Source organism: Arachis duranensis, chromosome 3 (assembly GCF_000817695.3).
Source record: "Arachis duranensis cultivar V14167 chromosome 3, aradu.V14167.gnm2.J7QH, whole genome shotgun sequence".
In the NCBI taxonomy this organism is placed as follows: domain Eukaryota; kingdom Viridiplantae; phylum Streptophyta; class Magnoliopsida; order Fabales; family Fabaceae; genus Arachis; species Arachis duranensis.
In genome coordinates, this window is record NC_029774.3 from 4,572,346 (window position 1) to 4,592,879 (window position 20,534).

Sequence of the window (20,534 nt, forward strand, 5' to 3'; positions counted from 1 at the left end):
ATTGAAGTTGTTTTGGCTTCTTTGTTAATTGGTTATATGCATTAGTTGTTTTGACTTCTTTATCATTCTTATGAATTATGAATTTTAATTTTATTCTGATTTTACAATTGTCATTGAGTACTGAATGGACCCTTCAAGATCAGAATGATTTGGTTTATAAAAGGAAATATGTTCATGGTGTTTTAATTATGGAGAGAATAACAAACTGTTATGTTTCCTTTGTTAAAAATAAAGACCAGAGCAATAATTTTCTGTTCTATTCTATATATCTTCTTATGACCTAATTAACTTCCTTAATCCTAATCTGTATATAACTATATCGTTATATAGTTCATCATTTTGATAAACAACTTTAATTTTTATCGACATTTTTGAATAATTTTCGAGGACATATAATATAAATAAATAAATAATTGTTGTGCATTTCAGTATGAACTATGAAGAACCTTAGGAAATAGTTCTCTCTTTGTTTTTCATATATTTAGCTGAAAAAGGAATTAAGATCCCTAACTAGCTATTTGGGTGTCGTTTTATTATGTGATAACTGATAAGATACTAATAAAAAGACATCACAAGTGGTGATGTGTATGTTCATAATATGAAAATTTTGTTGATTCAAAATTTAAATTATGGGAAAAATGGAAGGTATGTATGTGAGGATGAGGACAAAAGAAATGAAATGTTGAGACAAGAAAAGATATGAAACCAAATAGTTGAAAGCTATAATGTGATGTTATAAAAGAGAAAATAGATCAAAAATCTTAAAAAGATAGTAACATGGGAATTAATTATTTTGATCATGCAAAAGCCATGAAGTATCAGGAGGTTGGTGCGTGAGCTTATTATATTAGAAACAAAGAAATATTAAAAAATCGGTAGATGTATTTAATATTTTGTGCATTTATGCTTTGAATTATCATTTTTATACATTTTTAATCTTGATTTTATTCTGATTTTGTAATTGTGCATTCTGATTTTTATGCATTTATGATATGATTTATGTTAATTTTATACCCTCATTAATTTTAATTTTATTGATACAGGTATTTTCAAATTACTTCATGGCTAGTAATGTTAGAGAAGACACACAAAGCAACAGTGTTGCTCCAAATGATAATGAAATTGAAGTTCAAAGTAATGCTAATCCAACTTCAGAAACTCCACAAGCAACGGATAATGTCTCAACTCCAGAAGGATCAACTAAGACACAATTCTATATAGTTCGAATTACCCTAATTCAAACTTCACTCTCGATGTAATTCGAATCACACTGATTCGAATTACAGACACGCACACACACCCACTAATTCGAATCAACCTTATTCGAATTACACAGACACACTAATTCGAACCAGGCTGATTCGAATTACCAATGTTCTGAAAATCGGACCGGACCGGCCGGTTCAACCGAGTTAATCGGAAATTGGTTACCTAGCCGGTCCGATCCTCCAACAAAACCGTCCTGAAAAAACCGATTAAAAAATTGGTCGAACCGGTGGTTAACCGGCGAATCGGGCGAACCGGGCCGGTTTCTACAGGTACCGATTTTCTCTCCTTATAATGAAACGGTGCCGTTTTTCTTTTTTTTTTTAAAAAGAAAAGAAAATAAGAACACGTGATGAAGGAAATGAGCCAGCCACTTTAGCATACCCTAATCAGTAATTCCTAATCTGCTAATCCAGGAAGCCTGCCCCCAAGCCTAGCCTCCACCACCGCCTTGTGCCTCTATTGCCGCCGCGCCGTCCGTCGCACCGACCCCTGTTCGCTGTCAGACTCACCAATCGCAGGCACGCTGTTTCTTCCTCGAGCGTCCGTCGTCTTCCTCTTCCCCTGGAGCTGCTGCATGCCTGCATACGAAGGAAGGACCTGAATCGAAACCGACACCAGAGCTAGGGCCACTCACCGTCGCGGGTAAGTCGGTAAGTTCTGGGTTTCTAGCATTGTTTTCAACTTTTCATTTTTTTTCTCTGGATTGTTTTCAACTTTTCATTTTTTTCTGGCCTTCTGTTCTTCAGACTTCAGTTCAGTTTCTCTGTTCGTCTTTTTTTAATTTTTTAATTTTGTTTTGAATAAATTTGTTGTATGTTGAATTTGTCTGTTCAATTCTGCTATGTTCAATTTTTTGATTTTTTCAATTATGCTCTGTTGAATGCCTGAGGAATAAATTTGTTGCATGTTGAATTTGTATGTTCAATTCTGCTATGTTCAATTTTTTTATTTTTTCAATTATGCTCTGTTGAATGCCTGAAGAATAAATTTGTTGTATGTTAAATTTGTTGTATGTTGAATTTGTATGTTCAATTATGCTATGTTCAATTTTTTATTTTTTCAATTATGCTCTGTTGAATGCCTGAATGTTATATGAATTGTATGAACTATGAACTATGAATTGATATTTGGTCCGGATTCTGGGTTGGTGGCATTCTAAATTTAGATGGCACTCTGTCTTCGAGCCATCTCTCTCTTCTGAACAGAATTGATATAATTTTGGATTTTGAATTGTTGTAATTCTGATTTCACAACTATATTAATAAATTTATAATTTCTAATGGCATAAAAAATTATATTTTTTATATTCACAAACATTAAAGTCTTTGTAATTATAAATATCTAATAAATATAATTATAAACCAAATTTTCATTCAAAATATAAGTATAAATATTCTCTCCAAAGCAAAATAAACATAATCCAAAACATAATTATAAATATTGTCTCCAAAATAACATAAATATAATTCAAAACACTCAATTTTTATCTTCATACTCTTGAAGTTAGGTTGGGGAAGTTAGATTTTAGGAAAAAGTTTGCAAAAATACCCCTCACTAAAAAAAACCTTAGCCCGGCGGGGAAGCCCGCCCCGCCCCGCCAAAGCCCGCCAAAACCCGCGGTTTAAGCGGTGCGGGTTAGGCGGGCTTTTGCTATTTGGCGGTCCCGATTTTCCAGCCCAGCCCGCCTTTTTTGGCGGGTTACGCGGGCCGGCCCGGCGGGTTTAGGCCCGTTTGCCACCCCTAGCTGAAACATGAAGTTGGGTTTTAAGGGGGCAGGGAATAGTTTGTTTTGCACATCTTGAGAAAATGTTGCTGTTGAGATTGGTCCATAGCTATTTCTAATTAGTAATTTGACATTAATTGAGTGAGTTTTGTCTAATTTAAGTAATTATTGATATTATTATTGATTGTTGGTGATTGTTGATTGAATATGGATATAGTATTTTATGCCATGATTTCTTTTAGTTATAAATTGTAATCTTTGAATTTGAATGTAGAATTTTAATTATGAGATGAGATATAGTTTAGTTAGTAGGTGGGTTATGAAATTTTAAATTTTATTATTATATGAATGATTGAAAAAATTTAGAAGAAATTATTGAATATAGAATTTACATTGTGGAACTAAATATGATGTATTCTTAAATTTATGGTTATAGTATATTGTATTTTTAATAATTTTATTTTATATTTAACTAAACCGGTTCGACTACGGTTCGACCACGGTTGAACCATTGAACCATTAAACCAGTTATTCGACCGGTTCAATGACCGGTCCGGTTCTCGCAACCTTGCGAATTACACGCACGCGCAATCCAAAGTATAATTCAGGTTCAGTGCTATATTTGACTGCTGAGTTTGATTATTTGTGTTTGCTGAGTTTGATTATGCTCAAGTTCAGTGCTATATTTGACTCTTGATTATAAATTGAGTTTGATTATACATGTTTACTAAGTTTGATTATACGCATGTTAGGTGCTATATTTAATTCCCGAGTTTGATTATACGTGTTTGCTGAGTTTGATTATAGTTGACTATAATCAAACTCAGCAAACACGTATAATCAAACTCAGGAATTAAATATAGCACCTAACCTGAGTATAATCAAACTTGGTAAACATGTATAATCAAACTCAATTTATAATCAAACACAAATAATCAAACTCAGCAGTCAAATATAGCACTGATTGCACGTGTGTGTAATTTGAATCAGCCTGGTTCGAATTAGTGGGTGTGTGCGTGTGTCTTTAATTCAAATCACTGTGATTCGAATTACATTGAGAGTGAAGTTCGAATTAGGGTAATTTGAACTATATATAATTGTGTCTTGGTTGATTCATGAACTAGTTTTAGTTTTGGCTGATTGGTGTAAATTTTCCTCCCCTTGGCTTGTATCAGTGAATTGCCCAATTTTTTACATAGTACCAATTAATTTGTTAATTGTTATCTCTTTTGATTTTCAAGTTTAAATCTTGATTTGTAAATTTTTAATGATGATAAAAATGTTGAAAGTGATCAAGAATAAGGGTTGAAGATCCTTTTGTATCTAATATTGTAATTTCTTTATTATGGTGTTAAATTTGTAGTGATCTAACAATATTATTTTTAATTTCAAGTTATTTTAACTAATGACATTGTATGAATTTTATGTTTGTATTTTAATTTATCTATAAATTTAAAATTTTTGTCTTAATTTATATATGAATAGGTAAAAATTAAAATATTTAATTTTTATAGGGGCGGGTGCCCACAGGGACGGATTTGTGTTCTGTAAGGTAGCGTTTGTTTTCGGAGACAGGACACGGAGACATGGACAGCACATTGTTAAAAAGCGTTTGGAAGCAAAGACATGGACACTGAACATATTGTCTCCGGGACAGTTTTTTATACTTTTGTGTCCATTCTTTTACGAAGGACAATGATGGACACGGGATTTGGAAGAAGGACACGGACTGTTTTTATGAATTTTTTTTCTTTTTTGTCCATGGTGCTATTTTTTATTATTCCATTGTTACCCCCTTCTTATGTTTCCTATTTTGCGTTGTTTTCAGAAAGTATTTTTTTTTTATTCCATGCTCTTTTTCTATCTTTACGTTCTTTTTCTTTCTCTTTTTTTCTCAGGTACTCTCTCCTTTTTATAAAAATTTTTATTGGACTGGATAATTTCTTTTTTCTTATCATTCTTACTTCAACATCATTTTAACCTTATATTATATTATTTGATTTGTAATAAAAATAATAACAAAAACAATTAGTCTGCAAACTTTTAAAAGATAAATATTATAAAGGTAAAATTGATATTTTAAAATGCTAAAAAATAATTTATAAATGTAATTGATTTTATATAATTTAAAAAAAATTAATTTTTTTGAAAAGAAAAATAAAATTTTAGATAAAAAAATTAATTTTCTAAATAAAAATAGATTTTTATGTGCAAAAATTAATTTTTTTCCATTTAAAAATGGATTCTTTTTTTAAAACTGATTTTGTATTTAAAATTAATTTGGTAAAAATAATTATATTTATAAATTTTATTTTAATATAAATACTATTATATAATTTTTTATTAAAATTTTTGACTGCTTCAAATTTTTTTTCAAGTTCTGTACTCTTACGTACTCTCATTATTTATTAAATTAGTTTATACTAAAAAATTTGGAATCACATGGCTATTTTAGTCATTTTATATAATATTTTAGTCTTGTTCATAAGTATCCAAACATAATACTGGACACTACACTAGTGTCCTATCCATCGTATCTGAACACGATACACAAAATATAATTTTTAATGTCTCTGTCCTATTGTTTTTGTCTCAGTGTCCTGTTCTGTCGTGTTTTTACAAACAAACGCTACCTAATTTATTACCTGCAGGTAGTGATGGAACGGTAGTATATGAGTAACAGGATGGCAGAACGAGATCGGGTAGGGCAAAAATCTGCCCTTACCCGCCCTACTGCCACCCCTAGATGAGAGGACCTTTTTTTGGATTTTTTTTGGGTTTAACCTTCTTTTGGGCTTAAGCTGTGTTATTTCAGCATTCCCTCCTTAACGGGCCAAGCCCAACATTATACCTGCCTACCTAAAAAAGTAAATAGAAAAGCCCAAAAGTGAGGTGTACACTTTTTTCCACAAAAACCCCAACTTAGGATTAATTTGTCACACAGCAAATGAGTTGCTATATATATATATATAACAAAATTTAAACTTCTAATATTTACTTAAATAGGTAAATGAATAAGCAATCGATCGACCTAAATTGATAAAGTAAAGTATTTATCTTTCTTTTGTTCTAAATTGTAATCTCTAATAAAAAAATATATTTCTATAAACAAAAGATATATATAATGACATAATAAACAAAGAAACAATTATACTTGAGTGGTTAAGTTAACGAGCTAAACTTACTGTTACAAAAGGTTATGGATTAGATATTCATTGTGAAAGAGCCTAGCAGCGCGGAAACGACAACAATGTCCAACACAAGAATAATATGAAAACACTCATAACATAATATGGCAGCAACTATAACAAGCAAATATAGCAAGTAAAGCAATAACAAGAACACACCAAGATTTTAACGTGGAAAACCCCCTCAATGTGAGAGGTAAAAACCACGGGTCGTCCAGACCAATGAAATAGCTCCACTACAATCAAATGAGGTACAAGAGAGTCTCAAACAAAGCACAAAAATGTGCATATAACCAGCCAAAACATCAATGCACCAAAGCTCACAAATAATAGGCAAGAAGATGAAATATACCCAAAAAACAGAGCTGATGTCAAATCCAATTTCTCCCTCTGCAGACCTCCAATTAAAATCTCCACCGTTCAGAATGAAGAACAAGATGTGAAGAATCTACAGTTCAAATTTCACGTCGATCCAACGGTGAAAGAATGAGAAACTGTCATTCTAAAATTTCTGCTATGTGTAAAAACGGGAAACCTAATTTCTCTCTTGCGAAACCAATTTCTCCTACTGCAAACCTCCAATCAACATCTCCACCGATCAGAATGAAGAACAAGATGATAGGAATATGCAGTTTAAATTTCAAATCCAACGGTGAACAACTGAGAAACTGCCATTTGAAATTTGCTGCTTTGGACAAAAACGGGAATTCTGTTTTTCCCTTTCTTTCTCTCTTTTGTGGCTACTCTCTATCACTCTCAATAACCCTCAAAAACTAAATTAGGGTTGTGACACTAGGGTGAAATAATACACTCTCAAAATGTTGGGTTTGGGCCTCACAAAAGAAAGAAAAAACCCAACACATTGTGCATATTTAATAGTTGACTTATTTATACGTATTGTTTTTTTTTTATAGTTTTTTTAATAGTAAATTAGTCAGTAGAATAAATAAATTTGTCACAGTAAAATAATTAATTTTTTATAGTAATATAATAAAATATTTTTATGAACACTAGATATATTTTTATATAATTGCTAATTAGTAATTAGTTTTCTTTTTTTTTTTGTGTGTAATAGGTTGGTTCTTAAATTATACTAGCGAAACCAATTTAATGTTACTAAGATCTTGTATAAATAATAAAACGGAACTCTAACTCAAAATATCTAAAGTAAGTTGTATAAAAATAAATAAACAAGAAAAGAGAAGTAAGAACTAAGAAGAGATAATTTATGGATGTGATCTATGACTTCAATTTGAGAGAATCGATTTATTGGCTACTAGCAGCAAGACAGATAACTTATGCTTTAAAGGTGTTTTTTTTTTTTTTTGTGAAGAAGAAGAAGAAAAAGAAGAAGATATTTTTAAAGATGTTATTTTGTGGGCATAATTTTAATGAGTTAATTTAAAAAAAAAAATAAATAAGTGCAAGTCAATATCCTAATTCATGAATATATATGATGAATCCTACACGTTACATACACGCATAATTTTGAATTTCTTTTCAAAATATATTTATCTTTTTTGTTGTCAACATAACATGATGCATGTGTGTTCAATTATAAGGAATCCGGAACCATATCCATATAATAAAACTCAAATCTATCACAATAAACCAAGAATAATATAAAATATATACTAATGGCATCTCATTTTATATTCGACTGTTTATTATGCCTTTAAGGCATTGATTCTAGTTAGTAGTTAACACTTAACATCTGCTCATCCAAACCAGATGCATCGCATAAATAATGCAATTATTATTATTATTATTATTATAATGTTCTTCCTGCACACTATGTTCCATCAAGAATGCAAAAGTTACATATCCCCAATGTTATATTGTATTATTGGTGGGGCCATGGGGACAAAACAAGGACTGTGGAGAGTGGAGACCATTGGAAAGTTAAATCTAAGTTCTTTAATTTCAAGCATTGGGGCCTTGAGACAATACATATATAAATACAAAAGTGTCATATGCATAAAAAAATTAACTATAAAATTAATTATTATATATATATTGGAATTAAAATATACAGTATAAATAATTAGGATATTTGATATAAATAATAGGATAAAGTATATTAAATTAGTTTCTTACGTTTGATCGTATTTGTTTTGGTTTTTAAAGTTTAAAGTGTTCTATTTAAATTTAAAAAAGTTTTATTTAGCTTCAATATAGTTATATCGTGAGGTCAAAATTAAATAATTAACGGATTGTCCTACATGACAGCAGTACAAGAACAAGATCGATAATCTGGAAAACAAATACAAATTCTATAGACACAAAATTAACCGTAGATGGATCAATACATTTATTTATCATTTTTCTTACAATTAAATAAAATATTTTTTATAGGCTAAAGAGAATAATAAATAAATGTATTGATGTATCTACAGTTGATTTTGTGCCTTTAAAACTTGTACTTATTCTTAAAATTATTGACTTTATTTTTGTACTATTATCATAAAATATATTTAACTTTAATCTATAATTGACATTCTGTTAATTATTTAACTTTAATTTTACGGTATATTGAAGTTAAATAAAATTTTTTTAAATTTAAATAGAACCGTTTAAATTTTAAAGACTAAAATAAAATTAGTCTCAAAGATAAGAGACCAATTTAATACTTTACTCTAATAATAATCTAATAATAATTAGATATAGGGAAATTAAAGGAAGAGTGCGTGGCCTTTCTCTTAGCCATGAAGAAAATTAGTTGCGGATTCATGGGACATGTTGCTATTATTGAACAGTGATGATTATCCCACAAATTTCACTACCAAGACAAATTATTTTAGAATCTAGCTGATAAATATCCTAAAGATATTAACTAAGATATTAAATATAAAAGTTTGTAATAAAAAGGTAACAATTTCAAACTTTTAAAATATTTATCATATAAAAATGTATACATACTAAAAAAAAATCTTACATATGTAATTTTAATTAGTGCTCTTAAGGCATTTGTTGCTATAAAAATCTATAATTTTGCACTTGCTGTTATGTGTTTATTTATGATATTTTTATCCTTAAATTTATGTGATGTCTCAACTAAACATTAATTTGGGATGTGTAAATAATATTAATATTTTTTATTATAGACATGTTATTAGTATATATTATAAGCCTAATCATTACTTTTGTCCTTAAGTTCATTCATCAATTTAAGCATGATCATGTTTAAGAATAAAATAACAATATATCATATATGCATATAATGATTGCTACAAAAAGCATTATAAAGTAAATTTTAAATTATTTTATACTTAGAAGGTAAATAACAAATAAATTATATAGCTTTTCCTTTTTAGTATTACTTTATTTTTGATCTTGTAACATGAAGAAATTTCAGGTGCTGTTGATAGCCCCTAATTAGGTTCAACACTTTGCAATCAAGAAAACAAAGTGCATTATTGTTCGATTAAATATTCTATACTTTTTTGCATAAATAATTTTCAGCAATCTTATTTATACAATAAAAAACACAAATATAATATGATGATAGTGGTAAACAAAATCATGATTCTGTGTCTTTAGTTGTTATAACATCTATATTGAAACCGTACTAATTTAGTATTGAATTAATATTATTGTCTTTGCTATCAATCCTTTTCCACATATGCTTCATTTTTTAGAAGAATCTATCTCCATTAACTTAAAGCATACCTTTACCGAAGTAGGTGACTAACTCAATAATAGTTAATACTTAATAAAGATAATATTTTTTCTTTAAACCAAATTTTGTTTTGTTCACACTAGGTATACATTAAAACTTTTTGTTAAGAAGTGCTAAGAGCACTTGTGGATCTTTAATTGTAAAATATTTTTTTGAAAAAATAAAAAAATTTATAGTATTTTAATCATTTTATAAATTTTAACAATTCTCTTTAATAACAACTTTAAAACTTTATTATGTGGAATGTGGATATGCCACTAATCTAGTTTAGTGCATGACTTATTGTCAAAAAAGGAGACACCTTGATAAAACAACAAAAAGTGAAACTAAAGTAGATAAAGGAATATTGAGAAGAAAAAACAAATGCCCTTCTTTTTTGAAAAGCTTAATAAGTTAGAAATAAAATGACTGATTTTTTAATGTACAAAAATATTATATTATTTTTTTTATAAAACAAAAATATTATATTATGTGTATACTATAATACTAAAAATCATACACTAAAATAGTTATTATGTATTTTTATATAAATATATGTATTAGTTTATATATTTTTACAATTTTATATTTCAATAATATTTTACACAAACGAACAGATTTAGTAATTGAATTTTTTGTATACGTAACATAATTATTTTAATATTGACTTAAAATTCTAAATTAAAACATGACTATAGTCTCATACTTCTAATAAAACCCATATTCCATCTTAAAATACTTAAGTAATGAATTGCAAAATAATTACACCAAAAAAATAATTTTTTCTGAAAAACAAAAGAAAGATAAGATTCCATTTCCACCCTATAAATAAAGACCAAACAAGAGGAACTAAAAAAACCGTCTTCCAACAAATCAAAAAACAGAGGAGCTCTGTTTCACTCACTCATCACTCACTCACTCACTCTTCACTTTCTTTGTTTTGTTTCTATGCTTCAAAGTGCAAGAACTGCCGCAGTGATTTCTCTCTTCTATGCTTTCAAATACATGTTTAGTCTCACTGCTATCACAAGCTTCCATCCCCTTTTGAGTGAGAATTATTTTAAAAACTAAAAAAAAAAAAGTTACTTCTCCTTTAACCAAAAAAAGCACTTTCATAATTCACATAGCTCTTAACGCCTTTGGAGCAATGGATTCATTCAGTTTCCATAATCTTCAAGCTGAGAAAGCCAACGCAATCCTTAAGAATCGCAAGCTTCGAAGGATCACAGGCATATTACGCTTCCTTGAGGTGTGTGTTGTTCTAGTTTTGATCTCAAGGCTCTCTCTACGCCTCCCGGTTGCAGTTAAGACCTCGAGCGAGTACTTTAGGGACTTGTCGATGTTTGTTAACAATCCTAGGTTCGTTTTCCTCATTGGAAACGCAATAATCATCGCTCTTTTTGCTCAGTCGGGGCAGTTTTCGGCTCAAGGCTCTAGGAGAAAAGATTCGGAGGACCATCTTTACCAAGAATTTCTCCATAATGCAACAAAGAAACAGAAAGTCCAAGAAAAAAAACTAAAAAACAGAGCAAAACAGGGGATAGAAACAGAGGATCCCATTGAAAAGGAGGGAATAAAAAGTGAGGATAGCACAAAGAATAAAAGAATCAATAGAAACATGGTGAAACACCAAGAAAACAATGGAATCTTTTTAAGAAAAGAAGCGAATTTTGGCTTAAGGAGCAAAGGAATTGATGCTGGAAATAACAAGTGTGATGTAGAGAAACAGAGCATGGAAACAGGGGAAGTGAATAATTGCTTGGAGATGAAGAAATATAGAAGGTGTCAAACAGAGATTCTCCCCCGTGCGAACCGCAACGAGCAACGAGGTGGCGATTTACGACGGTGTGAAACAGAGAAGAAAATCAAAGCTATTGTACATGCTCCCACTAAAGAGGAGGAAGAAGAAGGAGATTCATACCCTGAAGATAACATGAGCAATGAAGAATTTCGTCGCACCATTGAGGCCTTCATTGCAAGACAACAAAGGCTCCGAAGAGAAGAATTCAAGTTTAGAATAATGTGATTATTTTTACTCCACCTATTATTGTGTAAATATTGTATAAACTTAGTATAGTACAAGTATGAATAAGAGAATTAAAACATGTATTCATGATGGTAAACCATGGTCCCTTATCCAGAGATATCAATTCGAGTATTAAAATTGAAAAATTATATTATCAGTGAGAAATTACTAAATTAGATAAAAGTTTATCAACTTAGGTAGAAACTCAGTGTATTCGATTTCGCGTGAAGTTGATAACTGAGAGTTGTTAGATGATTTGATTGATTTGACTAAATTTTCATTTAACAACTCTCAATTATCAACTTCACGTGAAGTTGACTACACCTGAATTTTTACCGTCAACTTAATTTAGGTTGGTCAAATAGTTAGTTTAAGTCAGTATCAAAGTTTGAATTTTGTGTTGTATATACATCAATTTATTAATTAATAATAAATTTTTAAATAAAATCTAAATTTATAATAAATTAATCATTAATCAATCTGTTAGCGAATACCATGAATTTTTTTTTTTTATCAATTGAGTGTCATGTCATGAAGAGGGCACGCTGATTCTTTTTACGTGCAATAACGGCATGCATGTAAGAGCATTTCCCAAAGCATATGTCTTTCTCTATTTTGGGTTGAGAAGGAACTATTAATACCTGTGTCTCATATTCTTGTCTAAAAATCTTGTGTTATATTCTTTGATGCCAAAGTTGCCAAGTGGGTTAATTAAAATTCCTGACATAAGGGGAAAGGAACAAAATTACGTGGATGAAAGCATTTTCACTTTGAACAGTCACTTCAATTGAAGTGAGGAGAATATTGGAAATAAAAAGGTATATGAGTACCGAATATTTATAATCTTATTTCTAGAAAATTTTTCTTCTTGATAAGAAAGTTAATTTAATAAATGTAATGAGTGTCATATTGAGCAGATATATTATCTTAAAATAAAAGTTTATAACAATTTGCCTCTTCACCAATCAAAACACTTCATAAGTATCTAACCAACGACAATAACAAAAACAACAAAAACAAAAACAAAAACAAAGTTTTATCCCACTAGATCCGATTGGTTACATGGATTAAACGATGTCATTGAACTCTATTATGTATCATGTCTACAAAGAGACCATTTACATGTAGATTTTATTTGACCACTTCGTGGATAGTCTTCCTAGGTATTTCTCTACCTTTCACTTCTTATCTATCTTCCATCTCATCCACCCTCTTGACTGGATGCTCTATCGGTCTTCTTCTTACATGTCCAAGCCACCTAAGACACAATTCTACCATCTTTTCTACAATAGATACTACTTCAACTCTCTCTCTTATATCTTCGTTTCTTATTCTATCCAATCGCATATGACCACTTATCCATCTCAACATCTTCTTCTCCACCATACTTAACTTATGTTCGTGCTCCCCTTTATTCGCCCAACACTCTGTATCATATATCATAGCCGATCTGATAGTAGTGCGATAGAATTTACCTTTAAGTTTTAAAGGTACTTTTTTGTCACATATAAAATCAGACACATTCTGCTATTTTGACCAACCTAATTGGATTGCATAATTTACATCTTATTCAATCTCTTCATTATCCTGTTATAAGTATCTAACCCAACAAGAAAAAATTATAATTAACTATTTACCATTAGTTGGATCTCAATTAAGAAAACAAAACACATAAAGTATTAGTCCTTAGAAAAATTAGATCCCGAACACTAGTGATTGGTATAAAAAATACTTGAGACCTTTATAATTAATTCAATAGTATGCCTTTGAAAATTTGTTAAGTTATTATGGGTGAATACTGAATACTGAAATACTATTTCTTACACATACTACATTTTTTCTCTCATGTTTTTCTTTTAGTTTTATTTAAGTTTTATATGGTGGTATGAGATCACGTTTTACAAGATTAATTAGGAGAAGAAAAATAATAAGAAAATTCATTATTTTTGTCACACTTAAAATTTTTATAGATAAAAAAATGTTAATGTTAATATATTTCCTTTTTTAATGGAAAAATACTGACTAATATTTAACTGTTAAAATTTTAATCGGACAAAATGAATTTTTAGAATAAGTAGTTTTATAATATTTCAAAAAATTTTATGACCAAGAACAAGAAAAAGACCCTATTTAAAAAATAATATGTCTTTTAACTATAATTTTAAAATGATGAAGTGATTTCATTATACTGAAAAAAAGAGACATGCTATAACTTACCAACAAAAAAAATTGGTTTGAGTGATAACCAGTTTAATTTCGTGACCTGCATGTTGGAGCAAACAACCTTTGAGATTTGAGACCTTTCGTATACATACAAGATTTCTGAATTAATTATAGGCTGCATGCATAGCATGGAAAGTACGTATATTAATGGTTCCATTGACAATTTTTAATTTTATTTATTACGGGTGACCATAAAATTCTACTATTTATTTTGTTCAATTAAGTTTTGTCGTTGTTGATGTTGAACAATGACCATATATAGCCGAATGAAATGAGTATATGCCTGTTACCATTAAGTTTTTGTAGACCAAGAATAAAATTGCATTGCACTTTGCATATAGATGCTACAAATACTTTGTCAAAAATTGTATGTGTAAATTAATAAATTTCATGTCAATTCTTAAGAAATGTTTGAATTAAAAAAAATGATAAGTTTAATATTCAATTTAATCATTACAATTTAGTCGTAACCAATAAAACATCTAAAAAATAGCAGTTATTCTTACGTTATAACTCGTTAAAAAAGTATATTTTTCTTATAAAAACACGAAGATAAAAAAAGGTAAGCACATATTCTTTTTCATAAGAATATTTTTTTATTAACTTGAGTGTTAAAATTTCTTTTTATAATATTTATATTCTATATTCTTAGTCGCTAAAATATATATTTTTCTTTTATTAACTTGAATGTTAAAATATCTTTTTATAATATCTATATTCTATATTCTTAGCAGCTAAAATATACAACCCTTAAAAAAAAGATAACTTCATCCAAACCGAGTAATATCTCAAATAACTTATTGAGGAAGTATAGCGAGTCAATGGAATATTTGTACAATGTATACAATAGAGGTTTAGAGATGTCCAATTCAGTATTAGAGATATAACCATTAGTGTTACCTTTACCCATCCGCTTAAGCTTTTGAGATGAGTGGTTTCATGACATGGTATCAGAGATCTAGATCCGAAAAGTCAAGAGTTCGATCGAATTCTTTGGTGAACCCCAAAATCAACTTAAACTTTTGGGATGAATAGTTTCATGACATGAGATGTTTATTATCCCTAATATCCGATCGGTGATGTTCATTTTTTAGCTCATATTGGAGAGTAACAATATTGTTGAGAACTCTTTAAGTTTTTAAAATTACAAAGGTGGAGCACTGAGACAATATCCCAAATGGATCAAAGGTAAAAAAGAAAATACAAAAAAATAAAATTACCAACCACAACCCTTGATTCTTCAACAAATTAAAATACTTGTTAGCAAAACTTTAATTTTTTATAAATAAATAAAGAAGTATTGTTAATGTTATTGCTTCCTTCAAGAGAAAAAAGTATTGCGTCAAGTTAAATGCCATACAATTAATAATAAATATAAAATACATTAAATAAAATATTGGTGGTATGTCCTCTGTTATTGACAAATTGCAATTTTATTTATTAAGTAAGTCCTTTCATGTGTATATAATTTTAAACTTTGTCTTAAGATTAGTATTATACATATGTGGTGTATGTTTTAGACTTTGATCATAAATATTTGAAGGTGCCACCAATGGCAACAAAGAAAGCACCTCACTTAGATGGAGGAATGGATACACAGCAAGTCCTCCACATGAATGATGGCATCGGAGATAATAGCTACGCTAATAACTCTTTGTTACAGGCACATAAATATTATTATTATTATTATATATTCTCTCTATTTCTGTATAAACTTTGTTCATGTCCCAAACTATTAGTCACTTGGTTAATTACTTGAACATGCATGCTTTCTTTTTTTAGTCAGCTCTAAACTGGTCTCTATTTTTAATTATAATATTTGTTTATTAGCTATTACTTTTTACCTACCCTTTTGAATTGTATTTTTTTTTAACAAGTTTAGAAACTAATCGTTCTCAAAATTTGAAAGTTTTTTATACTAACTAACCACTAACAAAAAGAAAAAATCAACTCCTAAGGTGGCTACTTTAAAAGTTTATGGTCCAATATAAAATTTTACTATTTTTTTCGTCTCTTCTTAATACGTCTCAAGTTCAAGTTTAACTTTTTTTTTAAAAAAATGTATGGTACGTTTAGTTTGTATTTTGTTATTTTTATTTTTTAGGATTTTATAAAGAATAATGAAATAGCAACAAAAACAAGCGAAGAAAAATCTATTTTTGTTTTCACTTTTTATTTTTTACACAATTTTAATGGGAGAAAAATATCTTTATTGGGAGTACTAGTCCAATCGATCATAAATGTTGGTGATATTATTATCATTGTTATGTTATTAGACACTAATATATGAATATAATGTTGACAGAAAAAGGTGATGATGAAGGCAAAACCCATATTAGAGGAGAATATGATGAGACTATACAGTATTATTCATCCTCAGTGTTTCGTTGTGGCTGATTTAGGATGTTCTTCAGGACCCAATACTCTTTACTTGCTATCTAATGTCATCAACATTATTGATACTGTTACTTGTAAATTGAATCTTAAACTACCGGTTTTTCAGTTTTTCTTGAATGATCTATTTGGGAATGATTTCAATAGCATCATTAAATCACTCCCTCAATTCTTGGAAAGCCTAGAAGAAAATAAGGGACATAATTTTGGTCCATGTTTTATTAATGCAACTCCTGGTTCATTCTACAAGAGGTTATTTCCTGATAATTCCATACACTTGGTTCATTCCTCTTATAGTCTCCATTGGCTTTCTAAGGTAAGGCCAACATGATTTTGTAAATTGAATAATAACAAATTAAATTTACATAATACTAGTACTTAATGGAACTAAAATCACATGCTATATAATTTTACTGTCATTAATTATCATGTTTGTTTTGAATAATAGGCTCCAAAGGAGTTGGTTAATAAGGAAAATGCACACTTAACAAGCACAAGTCCTCCAGGAATGCATAAAGCATATCTTGAACAATTCCAGAAAGACTTTAAATTGTTTCTGAAATTACGTTCACAAGAAGTGGTGGCTGGAGGTGGAATGGTTCTCACGTTATTCGGAAGGGACAAAACTTGTGATATCAGAACTGCTTGGACCATAATTGGCACAACACTCAATGACATGGTCTTAGAGGTAATTTTGGTTTGTTTAAACATTATATTATAAGAAAAATTTTAAATATTTCTAGAATATTGGTATTTATGATATATGGTCCCACAAATACTTAAATAGTATTATGTAGGACTCAAAATGAAATGAAATTAAAACTAAACATTGGAGATGTTCTCGATATTTTAAAATTTTGCACTATATAATAAGATGTTGTAATGGTATTTGTTGTAGAATTTGATTGAAGAGATAAAATTGGAGTCGTTTAATTTACCATTATATGATCCAACAATAGAGGAAGCCAAAGAAGTAATTGAGGATGAAGGATCTTTCACCCTTCAAAGGTTGGAATCTGTGGTACTGGGTTGGGATGCCAACATAAATGAAGATGTTGATGATGAGAAGAATAAACTTGATCTAAATAAGAGGGCACAGTTTATAACTAAATACACTCGAGCTGCTACAGAACCCCTTTTGAAGACACAATTTGGAGAACAAGTCATGGACGAGTTCTTTCTCCGATTTAAGAACAAGATTTTCCAATTGATGATGGACGTTGAAATATTGGAATTTCCTAATCTTATAATATCACTCATAAAGAATGCTTGAAGGAATACACAAGAATATAGTCATATACTCATATTATACTCGTTATTTTTTATATGTCTTCTATTAGGATCCCGTTAGGGAGACAATGAACTATTTGTACAATGTATACAATAAGCTATTGAGTTACAAAATGAATATGATACCACTCTAAAACTATGTCATGATACCACTCATCCCAAAAATTTCAGCTGATGAAAAAAGGTAACACTAATAATTATATCTCTAATATTTCATAAACCTCCATTATACACATTGTATAAATATTTCATTGGTTCCTCGTACTTTCCCTATTATTATTAACCAAGTGTCATAGTGCTCCCAAATTGCCACGTGTTAACATCATTCTATGCCGATAATATGGGTTAATTTCTCCTATAATCATAATTAAATTTAAATAATAAAATTTACAAATACAATTATCGCTAAATTTATTTTTCCGAATATTTGTTTTTTAATAAAAATTATATTGTATTAAAATAATAAAAAGATATACTCAAATATATTTCTAAAAAATTTTGTATCAAATATTTTTGTTTTCAAGATAATTTTATTACATTGGAATTCCTAAAATTTATAAAAATAAGATATATAGATTATTTTATCACATTTTTGATGACTTATTTGTTTTAAGTAAAAACAACGGATCTAACTAAAATATAGACTTATATATCTTAATTTTATAAAATTTAAGACCTGAAATTATAGTGTAATCTAAACTTTAAAATATCATTCAAATTAAAGTGATTCTGAAAGTGCTTCTAGAGGAGGTCATGGAGATTCCAGTTTCCAAAGCTTGGCTGACAAATCTATAACCCGCTTCTACTTTGAATTTTCGGCTTCATGGCCACGCACTCCAAGTTGGATCTCATTTTTTGGGAGTGATACATTCTACTCAAGTTTTGCACGTATTTTCAAGCGGCTTGTACAAGAATGCGGCATGCCAGTTGTAGTGGCGCTAAAAGGCGCTGTAGATGAGTTTACAACTGCCAAGGAGAGGTCTAAACAATGTGTAGCTGCTGAAGTATTGGCGGGTGTGTTACACTCTGATGTTGATGGTCTATTGGGAGAGTGGGAAAACTGGCTCATGCCTCAGTTGAAGAATATCATTCTAGCACAATCTGTTGAATCAGTTCCTGAATGGGCCACTTGCATACGGTATGCAGTTACTGGCAAAGGGAAATATGGAACAAGAGTTCCTCTGCTGAGGCAGAAAATTCTTGATGCTTTGATGACACCTTTACCTCCAACAGTAGCTACCACTGTAACAGCCAAGCGATATGCTTTTTTGGCAGCTGCGCTGATAGAAATATCCCCACAGAAAATGCCAGTTGCTGAAATCCAACATCTCAGGTAGGTCTTGGTTGATACTTTCTTCCATACCTAAATATTACCAGCAATCCAACCCAATAATCTCAACTCTCAAGTTCACAATAAATGAACAAACAACATCCAAATTCTAAAATCAGAGTATACAAACAAGTACAACATCTCAGGTTCAAAAAATTCTTTGTTCACAAAATCAGAATTCACATAATCATGTCACAAAATCAGTTCATATTTCATCACAAAATTAGTTCGTATTTTATCACAGTTTCATCAGAGTTCACAGAGTTCACATATCACTATATCAGTTCATAACAATTTCAGAGAGTAGAGACTCAGAGTTCAGTTCATCAGAGCACAGTTTCATCAGAATCGGATTGCATCACAAAATCATGTTCATAACTAAATTAAAAATTACCTGAAAATGAGGAAATATGTTGCTTTCTCTCAGAGCTCGAAGGACAACGCTTCAACGCTTCAACGCTTCTCTATTGCTTTCTCAGAGGCAGAGCTCGACGGAGGTGACATGCGAAGTGGCTGAGGGCGCGACGGAGCTGAGTGCGCGACGGAGCTGACGGCGGGAAGGTGCTGACTGCGTGAGGTATCGGAAGGCGCGACGGACCCAACGGCACCACGGAGCTGATGGCGCGACGCTGGTGACGGCGTGACGATGCTGAAGGCGCGACGGAGGTGAGTGCGTTGAGGTGAGTGCGACGGCGGTGAGTGCGTTGAGGGCCTCCTGGAGTCGTGGGTAACTGGGTGGTGTTCTGTTCTGTGGGAGGCTGGAGTTGAGAACTGAGAAGATGGAGGAACGAGGAAGTGGAGGCTGCGAAGGAGAAAACTCAGAAAAGGGAATTAGGGTTCCCTCAACACAAAACGGCAGCGTATTGAGGCAATGTTAAAAAACCGGCCGGGTCCCGGTTCGGTTCGACCGACCGGTAACCGGCCGGTTCATCGGTTCAAGTCCGATTTTCAAATCCTGCGGTTTTTCTTATTATCCAAACCGCTACAGCGACCGGTTCACGGTTCGATCGGTCGGTTCGAACCGATTTTCAGAACATTGGACCTAACTCTCATATTTAGATCAAGTTTATTGTTTTCGTCATCAACACTTCGTTTATGTCGACAGTTTGGAGCCTTTGAAGAGTGAAGTCTCATTCTTCAATTGCAAATTTCATATCACCAACTATGGGAGGCACACAAAGTGGCCATCTAACCCAGGCCTCGGCTGCAAATTTGTGTTCAATTTAAGCGTCTCTTGTATAGTAAACAATTTATGGATTGATATTTTTCTTGTTAAAAACGTTTTTCGGATACGAACCTTTCAGTCAGGATAAAAAAAAAGCACTACAGTGGCAAAATGATAGCATCTAAATAAATAATTTGAAAAGAAGGAATTTTTTAAATAAATAATTTAAAATTTTATTCACGGGTATAAGTAATTTTTAGTCTATTTA

At 30.6% G+C, this 20,534-nt stretch overlaps 2 protein-coding genes across 2 annotated transcripts; both read left to right on the forward strand.

The window, feature by feature from the left end:
- Positions 1-10,711: 10,711 nt before the first annotated feature.
- LOC107477046 (uncharacterized) lies at positions 10,712-11,864 on the forward strand. Its single transcript, XM_016097012.3, has one exon. It carries the CDS (start codon positions 10,986-10,988, stop codon positions 11,862-11,864), a length of 879 nt encoding a protein of 292 aa, XP_015952498.1. The 5' UTR covers positions 10,712-10,985.
- A 3,775-nt stretch (positions 11,865-15,639) lies between these two features.
- Positions 15,640-17,754, forward strand: LOC107477045 (S-adenosyl-L-methionine:benzoic acid/salicylic acid carboxyl methyltransferase 3-like). The gene is made up of 4 exons (XM_021137411.2): positions 15,640-15,750; positions 16,393-16,797; positions 16,930-17,169; positions 17,380-17,754. Exons 1-4 carry the CDS (start codon positions 15,640-15,642, stop codon positions 17,752-17,754), a joined length of 1,131 nt encoding a protein of 376 aa, XP_020993070.2.
- The last annotated feature ends 2,780 nt before the right edge of the window (positions 17,755-20,534 follow it).